Source organism: Thunnus maccoyii, chromosome 23 (assembly GCF_910596095.1).
Source record: "Thunnus maccoyii chromosome 23, fThuMac1.1, whole genome shotgun sequence".
Taxonomy (NCBI): Eukaryota; Metazoa; Chordata; class Actinopteri; order Scombriformes; family Scombridae; genus Thunnus; species Thunnus maccoyii.
In genome coordinates, this window is record NC_056555.1 from 3551811 (window position 1) to 3575594 (window position 23784).

General features: G+C 41.8%; 1 protein-coding gene across 3 annotated transcripts in view; it reads right to left on the reverse strand.

Moving 5' to 3' along the window:
• The window catches only part of mpped1 (metallophosphoesterase domain containing 1), a 94917-nt gene that overhangs the window by 59071 nt on the left and 12062 nt on the right, over positions 1-23784 (reverse strand). For 2 of the 3 annotated variants that reach the window (XM_042402853.1, XM_042402855.1), the window contains exons 1-2: positions 22197-22853; positions 19917-20098 (exon numbers count right to left, since the gene is read on the reverse strand). In XM_042402853.1, the coding sequence (XP_042258787.1) occupies positions 19917-20098; positions 22197-22375 (361 nt within the window). In that variant the 5' untranslated portion in view covers positions 22376-22853. Of the gene's footprint in view, positions 1-19916; positions 20099-22196; positions 22854-23784 lie in introns of those variants that run through there. The other variant, XM_042402854.1, reaches the window with a different exon arrangement.

The following is a 23784-nucleotide window of genomic DNA, read 5'->3' on the forward strand; positions in this document are numbered from 1 at the left end:
TCAGCCTTTGAAGACTGGAGTAGAGTGTGAAGTGATAGATGAAAAGTGGACCAACGTGAGCCTGCCTGCATTGCAAAAAAAAAATGCATATATGAAAAGTGAATGAAGTAAGGTCAGGAAGGAGTTTCCAGTTTAGTCTTTGAGCTGTAAAAATCTGTGATATTTCTTTTTCACTCCACATCAGGTCATGGCTATTTTCTCTGAGATGGCATGCTTTGCATCTAACAGTACGACTGTTTCTATCTTCGTCTGCAGATATAATTAAAGAAATGTAATAATTCAAAGGGAATCTTCCAAAGACGGAAAAGAAAGGAAAGGCAGGGAAAGCTGCTCGCGATGAGATCATCAGCTAAAAGCCTAAAATGCAAACATCAAAAATAAGTAAGGGAAAAAGATATGTGTGTGTGTGTGTGTGTGTGTGTGTGTGTGTGTGTGTGTGTGTGTGTGTGAGCCTGAGGAAAACAGACAGTGAGGCAACAAGGCAATGACAGAGAGGGAACAAGGCACTCATAAATTTTTGAACAAATAAACACTATCTGTGTCTCCTCAGAAATTCTGCAACGTGAGCAGTTTTTCACCCATGAAGTTTGACGGCCAACTGTAAACTGAGAGAAATAAATCACTGGAGAAATATAAAACTCCACCAGCTGGACACACACACACACACACACACACACACACACATTCATGTATCCATCACTTCAGAGGACATTACATTGACTTACATTCATTTCCTGGAGACTCATCCTAACCTTAACCATACCTACCACATGCCTAACCCTAACCTTAATATAACCATTAACTTACCTTAACTTTAAACCAAGTCTTCACCCTAAAATAATGATTTACATTAAGAGACTTACTTTTTGTCCCCATAAGGACACACAAACACACACACACACACACACACTTACTTAGCAAAATTACATTTCAATTTCATGGATGATTTTTTTGATAGTTTCCCCTTGAAAAAAAAGCTGCAAAATGACAAGGTGTGAATACCAACTAGCTGAACGTCACATAGTGGAATCTGTTTATTGTAGGAATTCTCTGTTCCAGCCACCCGCTGTCAATATAAATATAATAAAAAAAAATAACAAAAAGAGAAAGAAATCACTATTCAACAACACAGTCTCTTATTGTGCACGTTCACAAAGAACAAATCAATCACAAAAAGACAATTTCTCCATCAAATAAGAATTAATTTGTTGCTTCTGTGACAAAAGAGAGAGAAGAAAAGAGGACAGGATGTGGGTGGAAGTGTGTATGGAAGTGTGCGTGTGGAAGAGAGGGGGGGTGGGGGGGGGGGGGGGGGGTGTTGCATCTAAACATTCGGGGCGACATTCCCCACACAACACACGGGCTGCTCTTTGTCGTCCCGCCATCTTTTGTCTTTGAATTCAAAAGGCTGCTTTTAAGCAACAAATAGTTTTAATTTTTGCCTGTGAGTGAATCAGTCGGGCGGACTGCTGCCTCGTGTTCTGCCGCATCAAAAAAAAAAAAAAAACCCAAAAACAAACACAAAATAAAATAAAAAAAAAAACAAAGTCAGCAAGTGAGCGAGAGGGGAGAGGAAAGATATGAGGAAAACATGGGACAGCGCTGGCTGAAAAGCGAGGTTGCAGTTGGGAGTGGAAACAGCTGGACTTCAGACTTTCCTTCTGTCCCTTCATCCCTTTATTCCTCTCTGGTTCTCTTTCAATCCCTTCACACTCAGTGTCTTTGCTCTTTTGTAAAAACGCCTGCACCCCAGATCTGTCTGTCTGTCTTGTGTGTGTGTGTGTGTGTGTGTGTGTGTGTATGTGTGTGTGTATAATGTGGATTGAGCAATGAGCAGCCTGCAGGTATGTACATGATCCTGTTGGTCATAATGTGTGTATGCATATGATTGTGTGTGTGTGTCTACATGTAATAAAGGCTATCTGTGTGTGTGTTGTGTGTGTGTGTGTGTGTGTGTGTGTGTGTGTGTGTGTGTGTGTGTGTGGACTCCCACCGCCGCCACAGGAAATCTTCCGGAGTTCGGCCACCATTGTTCCGACGCTGCGATGGGTGGTCTGCTCTTTGAAGAGGAAAATCCCTGCTCTGCCCAAAGCTCTGGCATGTACAGGGGGATTACTGCCCATTGTGTGTGCATGTGTGTGCATGTGTGTGCGCGCTCATATGTGTGTGTTTGTGCGCATGCAGAAAAAAAAAAGCCAGAAATTTCCTGCCTGCCAAGACAAAGTTAATTCCTACGTGTGTGTGTGTGTGTGTGTGTGTGTGTGTGTGTGTGTGTGTGCGCATAGATACCAAAAACTAGTAGCCAAAACGTCCTGGCAAATAACTTAATACCAAAGTATGTGTATGTGTTTGTCTAGAAAGTCTATGAGTGTGTGTGTGCAGTTGCAGAAAATAGTAGCCAAATATTATCTGCCAACCCGAAAATGATTAAATTAATACCAGTGTGTGTGTCAGTATGAGTGACTGCATGTGTGCAGGAGGTAGAAGCCAAAACTTTCAGCTAAAATTAAATTGATGGAAAAGTCCAGTTTATTGCAACGTGGATCCTGTTTGTGTCGGCCGGCATGATTTTTTGAGTTGTTAAAAAAAAGAGAGAGAAAAAGGATAAAAGAGGTGATTTTTTTTTTTTGTTCAGCAAAGTCATCAGACCACACCTGGAGCTTTGTTCCATCAACACAGCTGTGTGTTAGGTGACATTACCGAGGGTTGTTTTTTTTTTAAATTGATGCTCCTCTCTCACTTTAGGGATGGACATATTGTTCCTGCTGCTGTGTGATGGCTACAGGTCTTTAATCAGCTTAAAGGAAAGAATCCTACGTGCAAACAGCTGTAAGCAACAGAACCTCAGAAGGCCTGCTGATGTTTGGGCAAAACCCGGAATAACATCCAGTGACATGAGGAGACATTATTAGTGACCCTCATCGATCTAACCTCTCTCTTTCTTGCTTTAACCGCATTAAAAGTTATATTTTCATGGATATTTCAATCTCTAATAGACGTATTACACATAAAAAGGTGTTTGTGATTTTGGAGAGGTCTGTTTGTGTGCCTCTGCAGACTATAGAAATGTAAATTGTGTGTTTTGGCCTCACTTTAATGTTTATGGAGCGATATCGGTGCTGAAATGTGGAGAAAAGTCTGAGGTTTAGATGTTGTCCTGTGTGCAGAGGAATGTGTGGCTGTATTATTCATCATGGAGCAGCTTTGTAGCTTCCTCTTATTTGACAACAGATTTGTTTTGGTGGTGTGAGAACTTGAGCCTGACAGTGTGAGAGTGGGCAACCCTGCTCGTGTTCTCGCTCTATTGTCACTCCATGATATTAAAATATAAACCTTCAATGAGCTCTATTAACCAAAGCTCAAATTATAACTAATTATAACTTATAACAAATTATAACGTCATCTACATGTCTGTGAAGATCTGTGTGAAGCTCTACGTGGACGTACAGCCTAAAAATACGTGAGGGCACATCTGTATACACTGACACCTGATGTAGTATAAACAGCGTGTTTCCGCTGCAGTGGAGGAAAGAAGTATCCAGACCCTTTATGTAAGTAGGAGCAACTATACCACAATGTCAGAACAAAAGAAAACTTCATCACAAGTACAAGTCCTGCATTTAAAATCCTAAATATTATCAGCAACATGTATTTTAAGTATTAAAAGTAAAAGTATTGGTGGAAAATGTGACCCAGTGACTGACCCTGGAACTAGTTTGAACTACATTACAAGGGTGACAAAATAAATCTGAGGAGTTGTGAGATGATAATTTCGGGGGAGAGAAGAAGAAACATAGTTCTGACTTTTTTTCAGGCTTTGTGAAATATTGAATAGTTTTACCTATTTGGTCCTCAAACAGTTATTTATTTGAAACCATGTGATAAGTTTAAAGGGGAAATGTCTCCAGAATGAAACACTGATTATTTTAGGAGTCAAAAGCCAAAAAGTCTGAGACCTATTGGTTTAATCTTCAACAATGCAGTATTATTTATACGCTACTTTATAAGTCTTGGAATGGAACTTTAAAAAGACCTCAGACGTGGCGAGAGACACCGCAGACAAGTTTAGCTAACCTGGGCTTTTATTTAAAGCCTGTTTCATCATGTGACTGCTTCATTATAGCGATGGAAGGACGACCAGAATAAGACCAAAGTTGTGTTGAACTAAAATTATCCTTACGAAACTCTGTGTGTGTGTGTGTCTGAGAGTGATGCACGTTAAAGCAAACACACAGTTTATGTATGTCATCTTCATGTATAGAACATAGTGAGATTACAGCTGAATAGTGCAGCCTGAGCCGGCCTTTATCTGTGCACGCATAAACAGAAATGCAATAATTCAAAGAGAAGCTTCAAAAGCAACGGCACTGATGTTCAAAGACAGACAAGCTAAAGACTCAGCTCGGATCAGTCGTAATTCCTTTACAGTGTGCGTGTGTGTGTGTGTGTGTGTGTGTGTCAGAGACAGAGGGGGACGACTGGGATGTCACATGAAAGAGAGGAAGAGAGGAGAGGAGAGGTGAGTAAGAGATAGACATGCAACAAGGTGGATGATGGAGGAAGAGAAGCAGCGAGACTTTGCGCCTTCCCACCTCAAGCTTAAACTTAATACTCACTCGTTTCATTTAACTCACCACCCACACACACACCGCTGCGTCTCATCGTACACACAAACACGTACGCACACACACACACACACAATCGCACGAGCAGATGCAAAACAAAGGCAGCCAGCAATTATGAGACGGCGTACACAAACACCACCTACTGAGCCACGCATCCAAAACACACATTTTATCTGAGTACAGCAGCACCTCCTAACACTTCACAATGTCCTCACTGAGCATAATGCATTACACACACACACACACACACACACACACACACGCACAGAAAGCGGTGACAAAGACAGATACAGCGCATCATCAAGCGGCCTCGTAGGTGGTCTCTCTCTTCGCTTTCTCTTTTCCTACACTCCATCTCTGTCTCTTTCATCCTGTCTGCTCCACTTCCACATTCAGTGTGACGACGTCGCCTCCAGGATAATGTGGTTGAAGATTAAGCTGCAACTTTCAGAGCCAGCGAAGTGGGCTTCTGATGAATGCTGATGAATTAAACCGATGGCCACTCGCCATCTGTCCCGTGTCTGTTTTTCAAAACCGAATTCCTACCGACGCCACGTTTAGCTGATGTTAAACTACAACCCTCGTACACGGCGTTATTCTACAGAATGTAGCTTTATGTTCGTGTCGTAAATTATCACACAGTATCGCAGCTGTGAGTTTTGTTCCGTGTTGATATGCTCAAGGGTATTCTGACATCCAGGGTTCAAGTATTTAAGCATGTGGAGGTTGTAGACGGTGATGTCACAAGTTTGGAGCTTCACCAGGAACTCTCATCTCTGTTGTCCGAGAGTCTTTGAACGCACCGACGTAGGAGGTTTTTCACACTGCCACATGATGACGGTGAAACAATCAATTCAGAATGAATTCTCGATTCAAAATCTATTGTTGATTCATTGAACAGTAAAGAGGGCACTGTACTGAGGCTCTTATTCCAGATCACTGCCAAACCACTGACTTGTGTCCTTTGTCCACTGGACTACAAAAAGTGTGTGAGAGATTCTGTCAGATTCAGAATTGTAGAGATAAGAATCATGATTCTTATGTCAAATATTTCTGTGAGTAACCTGAATGATCTCTTATGTTGTGACCTGAATTACATCTTCTCCCTGATCAGGTTTGGACATTGTTTGGCCAAATTGCATTTTTCACTGTTCTGGTGTAAAAAACAGTCATTGAGTCATTGTTGATGCACATTATGTAGATAGGTACTGTAGTAAAATGATGCTTATTGTTTTGTGTTTGTCGTCCTGGTTGGATGTGATAACATATTAGCTTGACCAATCATGATTCACAGTACTGCTATTACTGTCCTGACTGGGAATTACATGACATATTGTTGTATTTTGTTAAGTTACTGTAATGTAAAGCAAGACTCACTGGTTACTTTCTTAAAGGAGCACTCCACTGAATTGACACATGGAGATCAGTTTGCTAGTCGTAGTTAGTTGTAGAATATCTTCTATGGCTCAAGTCTGAGAAAATAACCATGATGATGTCATCAGAGCTATTTTTGAGTTGGGCTTGGAGACTACACATTTATAACAGAGCCTGTGTTACAAACTGGAGGCATGGAGTGTGAAAGACATGGGTGCACTGAAGGAAAGATGTTATTGGTGGTATTATGGGTAATGTAGGAGCCAGTATTTTTGGAGTTTAGCCAATACTGGGGAGTAAAAGTCAGCATAACTTGGCCTCTGCTCCTCCAATTTTGGTCATTCTTTTTCTAATCTGCATCTCTTACAAGTTCCCCAACTTTAACTTCAACTCCGCTGCTCTGTCGCTCCACATCTGGATATTTGCATTTTCATGAGCAGCAGATAAAAGTTGGTGCTATCTTGCTCTGGTTTCGTTCTATTTGCAGTCTTTGAGTCAGTGAGGCTGCAGACTCTGTTGCCGTGCCGGTGGCTAAATGTTGGGATGGTAAAGTGTTTGATGCCTACAGCTGTACACAAGAATGACTGATGCACATCTGACTCCCCTCTGCTCTTTGTTGTCACCTTCTAACAGCTTGGCCTTGGTCTGTTAGCTGTTGGCAGATCCAGCAACAGTTTACATACAGCGAATTACACGCACTGACGCTGACCCAGAAAACAAATCGGAGACAGAGAGAGAAAGAAAGGGGGGAAATTATGAGAAAGACATCCATCATTTCATAAGCGATATCCACAGAGGCTTTACACTCTTCCAAATGTTTTCTGAACTGGGGGAGGAGGGGAGAACTTGTTTGAAATAAAAAAGTGGAGATGTTTCTGAGACCATTTTTACATCCCGTTTTCACTTGCTCTTGCACACACACACACACACACACACACACACACACATGCAAGGAACACAGTCTTTCAAGTGTGCAAATAGGAGACACAAAAGCAGTGAGGGACAGATGGGAAACGGTTAGCTTAAATTTACAGTCACTTGAAATTCTGTCGAGTTTCCCAATGTTAAAAACCTTAAAGGAGTGTCAAACCTCCTCGTTATTCTCTCCTCCTGCAGCACTCACTGCTGGGTAAACAAGAAAAAGAGGAGGGGTGGGGGGTGGGGGGGTAGAAAAAAAGATAGGAAGGAAAGTTGAGAGAGGATGAGAATGAGAATAAGGAGAAATTGAGGCTTGGGGAAAGAAGGACAGACTAGTAAGAGGAAGAAGAATAAAGAAAGGATGAGCAGGGGAGGTCGGAAAGAAAAGTGGCGAGTGAAGGAAATGAGGACATAAGGAGGCAGTGTGTGAGAGCGGGAGAGAAGGAGGAGAGAAGGAGAGCAGGCCAGAAAAAGACAGCAGTCATGAAAGTTTAATGCCCTCGCTGTTACCGAGTAAAAGGAGAAAGCTGGGAGGAGAACGAGGGGAAGCTGAGGAGGTGAAGAGGAGGTCCGAAGGGGATGTGGGGTGGGGGTGGGGGGGTTGAAACACCTGACAGAGGATGGAGGTGGTGGGGTAGAAATCATACACACATGGTGCAGAGCCAGACACTCTCTCCCTCTCCTGGGTGAAGAAAAAACACACTCCCATTTAAAGTGCCTACATGGCAATCGCATCATGGTCGTCACTTATCTATTATTCAACAGTAAAGGGGAATAGAGTATAGCAGGCGCTAAATAAAGAGTTGTAGCAGAGATGGTAAAGGCTGTGAACCTCACAAACCCAGAGAGCTGTGGTTTATTAAGAGATCACTGAGAAAAACACCCAAATACCACGATGAAACATGGGATTACTTTAGTCCCAACAGTCTCTCTGATCAGAAGAGAGAGCTACTTCCTCATATGACAAAACACACTTTTAGCTGCACTGATTCATGTTTTGATATATTTTAATATTAACACAGGAGCTTTTTAGCCTCTTTTAGCTCTTTGATTTGTTTACTCAGTTGGCAAACTTCACTCTCATCAACCTCGTTTTTTAGCCCTGTTAGTGAGTACACTAACTGTCCAGAACAACAAGTCCTACAAATTAAATGAGCACATAGGCTGTTTGTACCTGCACCCCAGAATGGCTCCATTGGAGCATAATATGCTGCTTTCCAAAACTGTTACAAATCACGTTGTTGAAAAATAATGATGTTTTACGATGTGACAGTGCTGGTTAAGGTCTGGTTAGGTTTAGGCACAAAACCACTTGGTTAGGGTTAGAGAAAGATCATGGTTTGGGTTAAAATGATCACTAGAAATGTGGTTACTGATTCCTTAAAGTTAGGCAACCTTCGGCGTCATGGCAACAGTAAATGTCCTGACTTGTGGTTGGAAACAGGAAGCGAACAGTGGTCACCTTTTGCCTCACTATATAGCCATCCACCCAACCTGCCTCCTCCTATCCTCCTAACCTTATATAGACATCAACTGAACTGCATCACGTCACTGGGTCATAATTACTACGGCCACTAGATGGTGTCTGTCACTCAAACATAACTATAGGTCATTTTATAGGTCAGTTTTTCTTGGGAGGACAGGCTCGTCCAGAAGCAAACAGCAGGCATACAATGTTAGCAACTACCTGGTGAACATAGTGGAGCATTAAGCAGCTAAAGAGGCAGACGTTTTTTGTGAAAAAGTTGGTGGAAACCAAAACAGAGCTAAAAGAAGAGTAACAAACACCAAATGAATGCTAATGTTGCTCTGTGTCTGCTGGTTGTGGAATAGACAACTGTTAACTAGCATGTTCACCTTAGCGACTTGCTAATATTGTTTTCAGCTTCTCGTGGAGCTCCTCTGCCTTCACGTCATCAAAGAAATCAATCAATCAATGTGTCCTGATGGCAATTTAGTTATTAAGATTGTGTCTACATTAAGCCGTCTAAATTCTAAAATGCCATTTTTGAGCAAAAACGACATATCCACAGCAGAAGTTTCAGCTTGTTTCTGCAAATACCTCCATCCAAATTAAAATACCAAAACAGGTCATTCTCCTCCTACTGGGCATGTGCGGAGGACAGATGAACAAGTCAGCCACAAAAGACCAGAGAAGAAGAAACGGTATACTATTTCCATTTCCGCAGTGGCTTCCTGACAATTATTTTACTGCAAGCAGATTACAACAGTTTCAGCAGAGACAGGTGGTAGATAGCTGTCAAAGTAGAAAATGAAGAGGGCAACACTCCCATGAAGCCGTTCGCCATTGTTATTATTGTCACTGTGTTTCTTCTTCTTCCTCTTCCAATTAAATGCCGCGCTGCTGCCATCGTTTTGTCATTATTTCTCTTCATTTATGTTGACTGCTGAATGGAGGAGAAACAGAAACATCACAGACATCAGCGTCCATTTTGACCAATGAAGATAAGTTCGAGGCGGAGAAAGTGTGCAAAACTTCGCAAAAATAGAGCCAGAGAGAGCGTTTTTTCAAACAAGCGACATGTCATTTAGCCTGTTCGCTGACGCAAGGAGAAAGTTAGGACATCTTCATTAGGAAAAACTGAAACAATCCGACGTTAACTCATTCACATCACATGAAGTTAGGAAGAGAAGCAGCCACTGAACTGAACCCAGACAGAGGGAGAGACAGACGGAAGACGAGCGAGAGAACAAAGCCTTTAAGAATTAAAGCTGCTCCTCTCTTGACCCCGAGTTGACTCAGAAGCACAAGATCCATATTTAAACACAACATTCACTGCAGTATATTCCCACTCCGCTCTGCCAGCTCACGCCATCACATGGCATGAATAAAGACGCCACTCAAGTCTACAGTGAGGACGACGCACACAAACAAACACGCAAACACTAACAGAAGCGTTGCCTCGGCTTACGAAATCCACATGGATGCTTGCTGGCATGTTCGTGCTCGCAGCGCAAGTGTGTGCTGAAAGCCTGATCAAAGAGGCCATTATTGGAGACAATTGGACTCAAGTGCTGCTGCTCACGAGCTCGAGCTCTGCCTCTCGCCCTCACTAACCCTTTTCCCCCCCTCCCTTCCTCTTTCTGAGTCTCTCTCCTCTGTATCTCCTCTCACCTGTCCCGCGCAATCAGCCTCCATCCCCAGCAATCCGGCGCTCGCTTCTGCCCGAGCACCGGCTTTTCACCGACGCCTAGGCTCGCCTTTTTTAAGCTATCACGGCTCTTCAGGCTACACAATGAGCTCGTCAGAGCATTCACCATACATACACGCGTGAACTGAGAGTGAATAAACAGGTGGGTGAATTCAGAGGTTTATCAGTAAAGATTCTGAGACAGATACCCAACAACAGGAAAACATTGTCCAGTGTGTTTGCCAGTGTTTTTACGATGTATTGGTGCCAAAAGTTGGATGAGCATTCCTATGGAAGCCCAGCATTCATGTTAAATAAGGTTTTGACCTTTTCAAGAGGCTTCACAGTGGTGGGTATCAGGCTATGCCATCATAAATCTAGTGGGCCCCATGACAGGTGACACCATTCTCTAGCCCTGATCCAACCTACCATCGAGCTGACTTTCAATCCTACGCTCACCCAAGCAAAGAGCAGATACTCAGAGGCTTAACGCGACATTATGTCAAGATTGTATCTGCTAGGGTAAACAGCTGTGGCTCACTTGTTAGGCTGTATCAACATAATGCCATGGACCGCTCAGTGGTCCAGTCATCATCCCTACATATTTAGCTCCACTAGTCTTAGAAGTATCAGGAAAGCTATATCAAACTTTATAAAACTTTCTCCGATCAAGCACACTTTTAAAACACCCTTGAATCCTACTCTCACCCAAACAATAATCTGTAATCTTCATATCTACATTGTATCTGCTCAGGCTAAAGTACAGTGGCTGACCCAACTAGCTTGATAACACCTCTTCATCTGAATATCATGGCCTGCTCTGTTGTTCAAACACCATCACTGTATACTTGGTTCCACTAGTCTTACCAATAGCCACTAATGAGCAACCCCTCTGGTATGAGAATCTTTTCTTGAACTAGTATTATGGTATTACATATGGAGTTATGTAATTTACCTTTGATTTCACGCGGCCATTGGTTTCCATTCATTTCCATATAGTATGCAAATCAATTAGCTGACTTATGAAACTTGCTAGAGGCATGTAATCATTAACATCAAGTATGCACTTATTTTTTCAGCGTTTACTCTACCTTGTAATGTGCTGTACATTTTAGTCGGCGAGATCGGTTACAGTTGTGTTCTTTTATCTGTTCTAATCTAATCAAACTGAGGGCTATTGGTTTGCTGCTCCAGTCACAACCAATCTCACTAGATTGGAACTAATCATATATCCGTATAACTTTCAACGTGATACAAGTCTGAACAGAATGCTGTCAGATTAACTTCAAGGCTGCAGCAGCACGAGGTGAAAACATTCAGAGAAAGAGAAATTCATGTTTTGTTTCACCTTCTGTCACTGTAATAAATTTACAGTATCAGTATCTCAATCACTACCTTTTATGCACAAAATCGGATTAATAAACTAGGAAACACTGTGAAAGGGCAAACTTTAAGGCATTGAGGGGCTCAATCTTCTCATTTCAGATCAGTCTATAACAACTATTTTCCCCTTGTGGTGCGACCAGGGCAGAAGATATTAAAAAAAACACCTTCATCCAACCATAGTAATAATCTGACCAGCATGCCCTCTCTGTATTTTCCATTTTCATTCATGCCAACTGTTGAATAAATGAATATCCAGCACATGAGCAATAGGGATTAAACCAGAGTCCCATCTTAACATTTTCTTATTCAATGTTTGTGCATGTGGGACTTTATAAAGCAGCAGAATTCACTCTGTAATTACAATAAATGATGGAATTGTGAAATGTGATGTGAAAATGTGTCCGTGGATTAACTGAGAGAAGCAGGGATGGAAGCAGGGATCCCTTGATGGTTATTAATTAAAGATTCAGCAGAAAAATCCATCATTGATGCAGCCTGTGAATGAACAAAAAACAGTCTTCCTCCTCGCTATCATATCGCTATCTATCTGTTTAAACTCATCTCACGTACTAGGTGCTAAATATCATGTGAGCATCGCATCTCTCCGTAAATGTCCTGTCATGTCTGAATAAAGCCGTAAGGAGCATTAACATAAAAGTCAATTGAATAAGTGTGAATTAGAGAGGCATCGCTTTAACACCTTGATGACGCCAGAAATTCCATATCTGAAGAGGGCTTCTGAGTGTCAGCATCCAGTGGCAGCAAGTGAAGTGAGGTTGGATTCACAATGACTAGCTATCCTGTTACCTCTCCAGTCTCTAAGTCTGTATGTGTTAACGGGGGGGTAAACAGAATGGTTATCTGTGATGGAAAGGTTACATGATTGGCAGTAAATGGGCTAAGACATGTAAAAGTGCAGGTTCAGTCCCCTATATGCACAGAATTATACTACTACAAAGAGTGGGAAGAGAGCTCTAACTCTAAACATACAAGTTATAACCCTGAACTGACCTTCAACTCTAATCTTATTTAATGGTTTCATGTATTTTTTTCAGGTTTCATATGTTAATCTTCTTGATGCTGGTTATTTAGCTTTTTTCTCATATGTCACTGACAAAACTTAAGCAAGAAAATGACATCTGTACAACAACCAACAAGAACATCCAGTGTGCACAGAGCTGGTCCACTGTTCTCTTCTTCACTGACTGGGACTGTTCAGACACGGTTAACATTTAGAACAGGAAAATGATGCAATCTGAGCTAAATGATTCTTAGGAAACAGAAGATTTGGAATCAATTCAAAGTGGGAGATGTTTCTGAATTCCTGATTCAACTCCTGATTATTTTTAATATTGATTAAGTACAAAATGTCTGACACAATTTCCCAGATTCCAAGGAAACATTTTTTAATGGCCTGTTTTGTCTGACCAACAGTTCAGTTTGCCAGAAAAACAGCAAATACGCACATTTTCAAAGCTGAAATCAGGGTTTTGATACTGTTGCTTGATAAAGGATTATTAAATTTGTTGTTGACGATTAATTTCAAATCAATTGACTGATTGATCAGTCATCTAATGATTTCAGCACTACATTGCATCAGTAAAAACTTTACTGAGGAAAATTACTGACAAAAATGACAAGATTGTAGTTGTCTTTAATTGATGATGTCCGAACTACAAAGTTCAAGAATTGAATAAAGACCAAAGATGCAAGATGGAAACACACACACACACACACACACACACAGAGAGTCCTCAAACAGTGATTGACAACTGGACCTACATGCATCACCATGACAACTATGGGCAGAAGTTTGGCATCTGTCTCTAAAGTGACTGAGCTGTGAGTTTGCTCAGGTAAGGCAGACTTCATCTGGGGAAAGGCACTTTCCTCTCCTCTCCTCTCCAGTCCTTTCAAACCTCCCCCCCTCCTCCACCCCTTTCCCTGTCATCCTCTCATTTTTTAACTCCTCTTCCTTCCTTTCTCCCTGCGTGAATATCATCTCCAACCTCCTCAGTCTTCCCCTTTCTCTCCTCCTCTTTTCCCCTTCTCCTGCAGCGCTCACCATCCCTGACAAAGCCTTGAGCGTCTGCCAGCGGCCCCAGAGAGCCGGCTGACTTCCTGCTAAAAATAAGAGCTGAGAGAAGAATCGCAGAGAGCTGCCACCGAGCTAGAGAGAGAGGAGCTGAAATGGGAGAGAGGTTTGGAGAATGTGGAATAAGAGAAAAAGGGAAAATCAGAATGGAGAGAAAGAAGGTAAAAGGAGTGAAAAAGATAGAGAGAAGTGAGCAGATTTTAGAAGCACAAACTCTACAGAAGAGTATGAGCAAAAGAGGAAGATATAGATAGAAAGACTGAGAAGAGACTCCACCAGAGGAAGGATGAAAGAGCGGAAAATTTGGGGAGCAGATGGTGTTACCTGACCGAGGCTCAGTTTGCACAGAGACTCCTCCGAATGAATACGCTAAACCTGATCTCCTTGTAAATCTGCTCTGCACACACTAAACAGCAGGAGTTACATTCATCTACAGAATGAGACGGTGTGTGTGTGTGTGTGTGTGTGTGTGTGTGACAGAGAGGGGGAATGAAAGAGAGAGAAAGAATAGGGGCCAGATTATAAATATTTATACAAGCAGACGAGAGGAAGAGGAAAAGATGGCAGGGTTGCAAGGGAGGAGGAAATAACGGCGGAGGAGAGGAGGAAGGGATGGAGAGAGGAGAGACTGACTTCAGAGGCAGCAGCAGGCGCGTTTGGCTCGGTTTATCTTTTCTTTCCCGTCTCTCCCGTTGCCTCTTTCGCTGCTGGAGTGCAGGCTAGCGGATTTGCAGCTCGCGCTCCCTGCAGCTCGCGTGTTTGTGTGTGTGTGTGAGTGTGAGAGAGAGAGAGAGAGAGAAAGAGAGGAAGGAAAGGACAACAAGTTCTCCCCTTATCTCCCCCACTCTCTGCTCCCCTCCCTCAGTGAAAGAGAACACACAAAGGCCCGTGCACCCGCTAACAGGCTTATGCCATTCCCGGGGAGGTTTGTGCCGGTGTTGATGATGCCGATGACAATGACGACGATGGCAACGATAGCAAAAACTAGAGCTCGCTCTGCTCGCTCAAACTGTTGTAGATTCACCAAATCAACAGTTCTTTCTGTCGCTCGGCTCCGCACGAGGTCACTTCATTCCAGTTTCAAACAGATATCACGTAGCGATGATAAGACTTACACTTGCTCCTGACTCAGTACAGAGATAAGATGCTTCCAGCGGAGGCTGGAGATGCAAAAAGTCAAAGAAGACAAGTATGAGCTCTGTAAAGCTCTCACACTTTTGTTTGACGGAAGGGAGTGACTTAAAAATGCATTGCAAAGAAATCTCTTCTCAACTCTTTATGGTTCTCAATGTAGAAATATATTCATAAGACTAAATATCTGATGTGCTACTCTTTATTATTTATCTATATTAAAGTGATTCAACACTCTCAATGGACATGTGGACATGTCCATGCAGCTGTTTGTTTAGTATATTTCTATCAATGCTGCAATGAACCCACTAACACCATACATGTAAGACAAAAGAAAAATATACTGACAATAACAATTCCCCGAACAGCCCAATCCCACCAACCCAGACAACTACAACAACACCAGAAATAATTACAAATAACATGCCCAGTCAATGCTCTGCAAGAAAAACAGATGCTAGTCCCATGCAAGTCGATAAAATCACCCGAATACAAAACAAGGTTCAAAAAAAGAAAGTAATTACGTAGTAGCCCCAAAATGATACAACACCATACTACAAAAGAAGGGAAAGAGAAACATAATAAAGAAAAAGCCAATTACAAGAAATCCGTATATTTTCTATGAATCAACTGAGCTTCTTTCATAATTAAGAATGTGATAAATATAAAGGAAATTTGATAGGCAATCCTGCAAGTAAGGTATTTCCAACTGCCTGTGGTACATGATTTTTTAAAAAATCCATATTTGCCTAAATTTCCTTTCACTGCCACTCAGGACTGCAGACAGTCTTTCTAGGGGAAGAAGTATTTCATTGTACTATATATTAACTGTTGGGGGCTCAGACTCAATCCATTTAGGTAATATATATTTCCTTGCCAGTAACAAAAGTTTCTCCAAAAGTTTAAATTCAGTTTTATTTAGGTTTAATGTCCCTTTATTAACATTAAGAAGAAGAAGGGATGGATGAGTATTTATATTCCGATGGAAGATTAAATTAATTTCCACGGAGATGCCGTCCCAAAAAGATTTAATTATAGGACAAGACCAAAAACAATGTATATAGGAGGCAGTGTGTAACTTACATTTTATGCACAATGGAGAGACTTGGGAATTTGAATTTGTTTAATATTGAAGATGTAAAGTGGAGCCTATTAAAAATCTTAAACTGTTTTTCACGTAGCCAATTACAGATAAATAAAGAATTAATTGAGTTTATGGCTTTAGTCCAATCATGCTCATTCAAATCAATTTCCAAGTCTCTTTTCCATGCTGATTTGCTCTTTTCAATAGTTTCTCTGGCAAGCACAGCATTTTATAACACTAAGAAAAAAGTGGTTACTCTTTCTTTTTTTTAAAAGGAATTTTGCCATATTGTGCAAAGGAGGCATATTGCTTAATCTGAAAATCTCAAATATGAAGAAAGGCAAAAAGTGAGAGGAAAATATTCCATATATAGTCCATACTACTACTACTACCACTAATAATAATAATAATAATAATAATAATAATAATAATAATAATAATAATAATAACAATAAGTAACAGGCTATGTACCACAGTCCTTTAAAGTAGCTGTAATTAAACCTCTTCTTAAGAAGCCTACTCTTGATTCAGGTATTTTAGCCAACTTTAGACCTGTATCTAACCTTCCCTCTCTCTCTAAGATCCTTGAGAAAGCAGTCACCAATCAGTTCTATAATAATAGAAATAATAGTTTATTTGAGCACAGAGACAGCACTGGTGAAAGTTACAAATGACCTCCAAACTGAATCGGACAAAGTACTTCTCTCTGTACTTGTCTTGTTAGATTTTAGTGCTGCATTTGACATCAGTGACCATCACATCTTATTACAGAGACTGGAACATTTAATTTGAAGGAACTGCATTAAGCTGGTTTAAAACCTGTTTATCAGAACAACTTCAGTTTGTACACGTTAATGATGAATTCTCCATGCACACAAAAGTTAGACACGGAGTTCCACAAGGTTCTATGCTTGGACCAATACTATTCACCTTGTATAGTAGAATTTAAAATCTTTCTCCTCACCTTCAAAGTTCTTAATGGTCAGGCACCATCATATCTTAAAGAGCTTATAGTACCGTATTACCCCACTAGAACACTGTGCTCCCAGAATGCAGGCTTACTGGTGGTTCCTATAGTCTCTAAAAGTAGAATGGGAGGCAGAGTCTTCAGCTATATGGCTCCTCTTCTGTGGAACCATCTTCCAGATTCGGTCTGGGATGCAGACACCCTCTCTACGTTTAAGAGCAGGCTTAAAACTTTCCTCTTTGATAAAGCTTATAGTGAGGGCTGACCAGGCTCGCCTTGGACCAGCCCCTAGTTATGCTGCTACAGGCCTTGACTGCCAGGAGACTTCCCATGATGCACTGAGCTCCTTTCTCCTCCTCCTCCTCCTCTCCATCTGTACGCATTCATGTACCATTAATGCATATTACTAACTTGGCATCTTAGTTTGGCACCCATTGCTATCGCTATTATTATTAGTCATATTTCTATTATTATTGTTGTTATTGTTATTATTGTTGTTATTGTGCTTCTCTGTGTCTCTCTCTCGACTCTCCCCCTCCCTCTTTCTCTCTCAACTCAACCAGTCAAGGCAGATGGCCGCCCACCTAGAGCCCGGTTCTGCTCGAGGTTTCTTCCCATTAAAAGGGAGTTTTTCCTTGCCACCGTCGCCAGGTCCTGCTCATGGGGGAATCTTGGGTCTCTATAAATTACAGTCCAGATCTGCTCTATGTGAAAAGTGCCCTGAGATAACTTGTGTTGTGATTTGGACAATTGAGGTGAATTGAGCTGAAATAACATTAAACTATTTTCTTGTAATAAATCATTAATAATCCTAATGTCTTTATTGCACCACTGATTCAACATGGTGCCCTCTATACCTGGTAAAAATTCAGCATTTCCTCAGCTGGACAGGTTTGATAAAAAGAAATCTTACACCTCCTATTTTTTTAATTTTTGCCATCATCAGCAGAGGGATTTCTGCATATTATCCACGAATAAAGCACACTTAGTCAGCAGGGCCGTCATGACAACTGAGCAAACTCCATATGCTGATGAAATCCAAGAGATGCAGCTGACAGCTCTGGAAAACTAATAGACCTTTAGTTGAAGTGGCTGTAATCAATATTTCTGTATTAACAATGGATCACATGACTACTTGTATGTGAAATGGTTGGCTCATAGTGATGAACCTGCACAGAGTTATCCCCAACTCTGCAGTTAACCCCAGATCTATGGGGCGTCTATGTACAAGCGTTTTAGCGTCTTTCGGCTTATTGTTTTGGCTTACTCTCTAAAGCTAGCATGCTAGCTGCCCAGCACCAAACAGCAAACAGACATCAACTAGCTGGCTCTTTAGCTGTTAAAGAGCCAGATATTTCCCTCAGGAGTTGGTATAGAGACCAAAACCTTTAAAATTAAAATCCATAGGTTTGCAGTCCTGACTGATTTGATGACACCTCATAATCAAATTACACCAGCACTGCCTATTGTTTTCTGCATTAAGTTAAATGTTTGTACACACACTGTGGACCTTGATGCATCAGCTATGGAGCCTCACAGTAGTTCAGACAGGCACCGAAGTCTGTTATAGTCACATGTTCCATACAACCTTCAAACATGTATGCCCAAGTCCTGCTTCTATCAATAGGTGGTCTATATTAACATTTGGTGCTCATTCAGTCTGTCTACAACAACGCTGAGTTCTGCCTTCACTGATACACTGCTACCTGCTTCAGAATTTAACTCCCTCTGATTGGTTCTGAATTCTTAGTGTTTCTTTTTAATGTGTTCATGTTCATTAAATGTTGTGTATCTCAGGCTCTACTGAGGGGTTTGTGAGCTTAGGGACAGTCTGTGTTGAGCTTGCGCAAATTTGTTCCGGAGCATCACATGAGCAGAGCCACAGAGCCAAAATAAAATGCTAAAAAAGTTACAATAAATGATTAAAATCTTGACGTGAGTGTCCTGTCTGAGTTTGTTTTCATGTAGGAATGGCAGACTCTGACTGTAAACTACTAGGTGATGGCTATTGCAGAAAAAGCTATAAATAGTATCAAAAATAGGCTTTCACAGGATGTCCTAGAGGTTAAGTTGGCAACAAAACATCCCCAACATGCATTTGGCTGGGATCTGTTATCTCTCTACTGTCACCCATCTAATAAGGCCATAATATGTCCAGAAAGGATACTAAAAAGGAGTCTGATGAAATGAAATTCAGAATAAGGACCATCTACTCTGTCCTGAGAGTGAACTTTACCGCCTGGTTTGTGTCAGTGGTTTGTTCCTCCTGTTTCTGTCTGCTGTCAGTGTTCAACTACACAGATATGAACCTGCAGTCTCTGTCAGTAACACAAACCAGACTCACACAACACTTAAAGGACCATACTGCCGGTTTTGCATGTTGACCACAAATCACACATAGATTTCCTTCACGTTACTGTTTCCCAAAGCACAGTGTGGGTTTCAAAGCTGAATTCATTTTCTTCTTTGGTTTCAGTTGATTTCTGTACCGTATGAAAATTAACATGCAGAGTCTTCCCGTCCATCACAATGAACGTTCAGTCAGCTTTTGTTGTGGAAGTTATCGCTGTGTGGTAGCGCAGTTGTGCACAGAGAACATTTTTAAAAACTCGTGGTGTGTTCAAGGAAATCCTCTAAGATTGGAGAATCACCACAAAGCGCTGCATTCAGGAGCTCTGTTGTCAAAAATTGAACACAGAAGCCAAACAATAAGCAGACTGGGGAATTTTACATTTAAGAAAATTGCTGTTCAAACCCGACTCAAATCTCTGATGTTCTCAGAGCATCCTTGAACTCACCAACAAGCATGAAAGGATTCATCTATTCTGGAAGAGACAAACTTATTTTTAATGGCTTACAGTATGCTTGGAAAATTGTCAGCAATAAATGGAGGATATTTTTAATTTGCAGTGACATGCAAAACACTGGTCCTTTAAATTGCAGTGAAAAGTATTTTTTTGAAAAAGTGAGCCTGCTGTAGCCCTGAGATTCTGAAAACTTCAAAGAATCCTTCCTTTTTCAAAGTTTTCTTAAAAAAAACTTTGAGCAAAGCACCCAGAGTGAGTAAATTTACCCTTGTACTGAACCCAGCCTTATTAATAGATCGTTACAAGGAGACCTAGATACAGAAAACAGGCCTGTGACCTGTTCTGCATCCACAGCCGCAACTTTCAGAGATGCTGACCTAGCCAGTCGTTGAACTTCTTGACCTCAGAGGGCAGCCCCAGCTCGGTGAAGTCCCCAGCGTGGATGAACACATCCCCGTACGGCATCTGGATGGCGTCAGTGCGGGAGTGAGTGTCTGAGATGCACACGAAGCGGGTGTAGCCCGGCGGCTTGGGCGCATCATGGGGCATCGGGTCCACCCTGAACCGAGGGGAAAAGAACAAAAGACAATAAAGTTTTAAGGAGAGAGGAAGAGAAAAAGGGGGTCACTGCGGCTGGTGGTGCGCTTAAACAATACAAGATGAAGAGACACAGCGCTGTATGCAAAGTCTCTGTGGTAAGAGGCTGACAATGAAAGAAGTTTGAATTAGTATCCAGCAGAAAATCATCCCCACAGACTGAGGCGGAGGAAGAAACAAGAGACATAGCGGGAACCGAGAGCGAGAGGCCACAATAAAAGCACGGAGCAGAGAGAGACAGAGAGAGAAATGTGCAGAGATAGAGAAAGAATAAAGCGCAGATAAAGAAAAAGAGCAGAGTCCTGTGGGATTTCCAGTGAGCGTGCTCATCCACGGGGTCTCCAGGGGGAAGAGGGGAGCTGGTGAATAACCGTGGCCCACTTTAGTGAGCTCTCCTCCAGGTACGATAACACCCAGTCCTGCCTCCTCCTCTTCCTCTTCTTCCTCCTCCTCCTCCTCCTCCTGTGCACCCCAGCACCACAAGAGACAAGGGGAAGCGGGAAAGCAGATACACATGCATGTAGGACAGCCGGAAAGAAGTGTGAGTCACAAAGTAATAAAATACAGAGAGAGGTTCACTAGTGAGTGTACAGAAATGTAAGAGAATGAATCAACACAGTCTCACATCAAAATGTGTAAGAGCTACGTTGGTCCGCAGCACAAAACATGTTAGTTTCACAATAAAATTATGAAAAAGTAAAGATGTTGATTTATTTTAGATGTAACTTTATTTCTCAGAATCAAAGGAGAAATAATTTAAACTGATGGCTTTAACATGAATCTATCATATTGTTGAGTTATTAAGGACACTTCTGTGTTTTTGTGTTGAGAAATGTTAAAGATATGACTAAAAGCCTTAACATGTTGACAATGTGGAAAATACTTTTGGACAGATTCTCCTGTCAGCAAATCACAAAGCTTCAAATTCTAGATTTCAAATTCAGTTCATCCATGAGACGCTCTGAAAATCGACCTTTTTTTTATTAAAAGAACGCCATCAAACAGTTACATAAAATAACAAATAACATAACAGCTCAGATAACTACACGACGCAAAGACAATGATTCATTAGCAGCATCCATAGCAACCACCATAGCAACGATAGAAAGCCTGAAAAGATCTTTGTAATAACTGGCAAACTAAATATCATACGTTCACTGCATGAAGATTATGAAAATAAAATGCACATTTATTGCTGTGAATGTTTTTTAAATGCATTTCTGAACTATCTTAAAATACTGCACTTCCACTGAGAATAAAAAGAATGATAAGTAAGTGAGAACAGTGTTTGTGTTAAAGAGGGAAACTCAGAGCAGCAGAATAGTGAGTATGACATGTACAGACAGAATTAGTATTGTGCAAATTGTGCTGAAAGACAACATGTTAATTTGAAGGAAGTGTTTGCTTCTACAGCAAATTAAAACAGGAGCAGATGAGAAAACAAAAAAGTTTTCTTCTTAAAATATGACAAAATATGCTTATAACACAGAGGAGATCAGGAGTAAAGGCATGTCTCCTACATACGGCTGTCTAAAATAAAGGCAGATGAATTCAATAAAAGCCATCTGAGCTGTTATGTGAGAATTCCTGGTTTGAGAGAATCAAATAGAACAACTTCCACAGCAGAAAGAAAAAGTCATGGGCACCAAGGAGGTCAGGAGTTCCCAGACGCTCTTCGAATTCAAGGACTTTTGAAGAGAAACAGTCTCACATTGTAATGTTTTGGCTAAGTCATGACAAAAAAACTCAAGTTACATCATTAAAGCAACTTTTATATTTCATTAATGATGTTGTCCAGTGAATTTCACAACTGTTGTGACATAAATCTCAAGAATATCTGTCTTTTTTTTTTCTTTTTCCTCAAATGAACATGAAAGATTCTTCTTTTGGCTGATCCTTCTGTCTCATCTGGTTAAAGAGCTGCTTCACTTAAAGGATAATAGATGTCCAGTGATGAAAAAAACAGGATATGGATGAATGGATGAATGAAAAGGGAAACAATCAGAGGAGATGTAAACTAGAATATGATTCATTTCTACAGGCCTGTTGGATCTACTCACATGTGCACGTGCGGCGGCTGGAAGCGTCCCTGATTGATGTTGTAGAAGGTGAAGGCCTGAGTGGGGTTGGTGCTGTACTCATCCACCTCCACCGCCGTCCTGCTGCCTCGCTGGGTGTGTGACTGAGCCTGTGACTGCTGCCGCCTCACTGCCATGATCTCTGACAGGGTGAAGGCCATGGCACTGGTGACTGGAGAGGAGCGGCTGGAGGAGAGCGAGGTGTCAGGCCGAGCACGACAGGAGTTTAGCTAATTGGGTGTTTTTGCTCTAGGACGGTCAGTGGATTGTCCCGGCCTCAAACTCTCACTGAGCTCACAGTCACAGTGAGCTGAGGAGAGAACATCACTTCCTCCCTCTTCTTCTTCTCTACAGCTTCTCTGCACCTGAGAGGAACACAGCAGAGCAGAGCTGACATGAAGTGTGTGTGTGATAAGAGTGGGAATTCGGAGAAATGGTGAGACAATCAGACTGAAAGAAAATTGACAACAAAAATAATCAATTAATAGTTTAAGTCATTTATCAGATTTCAAATGTGGGTATTTGCTGTTTTTCTCCGTTTCATATCATTGTACAAATTGAATAACTTTTGGTTTTGGACTGTTGACTAAAGAAGACATTTGAAGACATGTCCTTGAACTTGTGATGGGCATTTTTCAGGATTTTATGACATTTTATAGACTAAACAATAAATTAGGGATGCACGATATTATCGGCACGTCATCGGTATCAGCCGATATATGAAATATCGGCATCGGCCCGAAATGAACATTTTCTGCCAATTATGAGAGGCCGATATGTGGCCTTCTCCTCCGCCGCCTGACTGTGTTTCCCTCCACCGACTGTTTCACCCTGACGGTCCCAGTGCTTCCTCCGCAGGCTCCACTTCACTCAGCTGCCTGTCAGACCAGCTGCTTCTTCTAGCAGAGGCTAGCTGGCTGTGCTTCTCTCCAGCCATGCTGCTGCTAACGCTCCGCTAGCCTCTTAGCTAACGATAGCTGGGAGGCTAGCAGAGGCTAGCAGGCTGTGCTTCCCTCTGGCCATGCTGCTGCTAACGCTCCGCTAGCCTCCCAGCTAACGTTAGCTGGGAGGTAGAAGTACAGCCAGCTAGCCTCCCAGCTAACGTTAGCTGAGAGGCTAGCGGAGCGTTAGCAGCAGCATGGCTGGAGGGAAGTACAGCCAGCTAGCCTCTCAGCTAACGTTAGCCCCGGCTCTCCGATTGGATCCAACCGGAGCACCGAGCCCCGGGCTGTTATTCAGGTTAAAGTGGGAAGAAGCAGCTGAGTGAAGTGGAGCCTGCGGAGGAAGCACCGGGACCGTTAGGGTAAAGTAGTCCTCGGAGGGGCTGCTACGTTCGGCTGCGCAGATAGGAAACGCCCTGGCTGATAGGATGTATCACTCTGTTTGGAAAAAAAAAAACTTCTTCTTTTTGGCTTATAACGGCGGTCGGCAATCAGCGTTTTAGGTGCATTACCGCCACCTTCTGGTCCGGGGTGTGGACCAGAGATTAAATCCTACACATTAATCCTGTCTGTCTAATAAACTCAATGAAAACTACTGCTCCACCCGCTTGGCAGGTTCATTAAAGTTT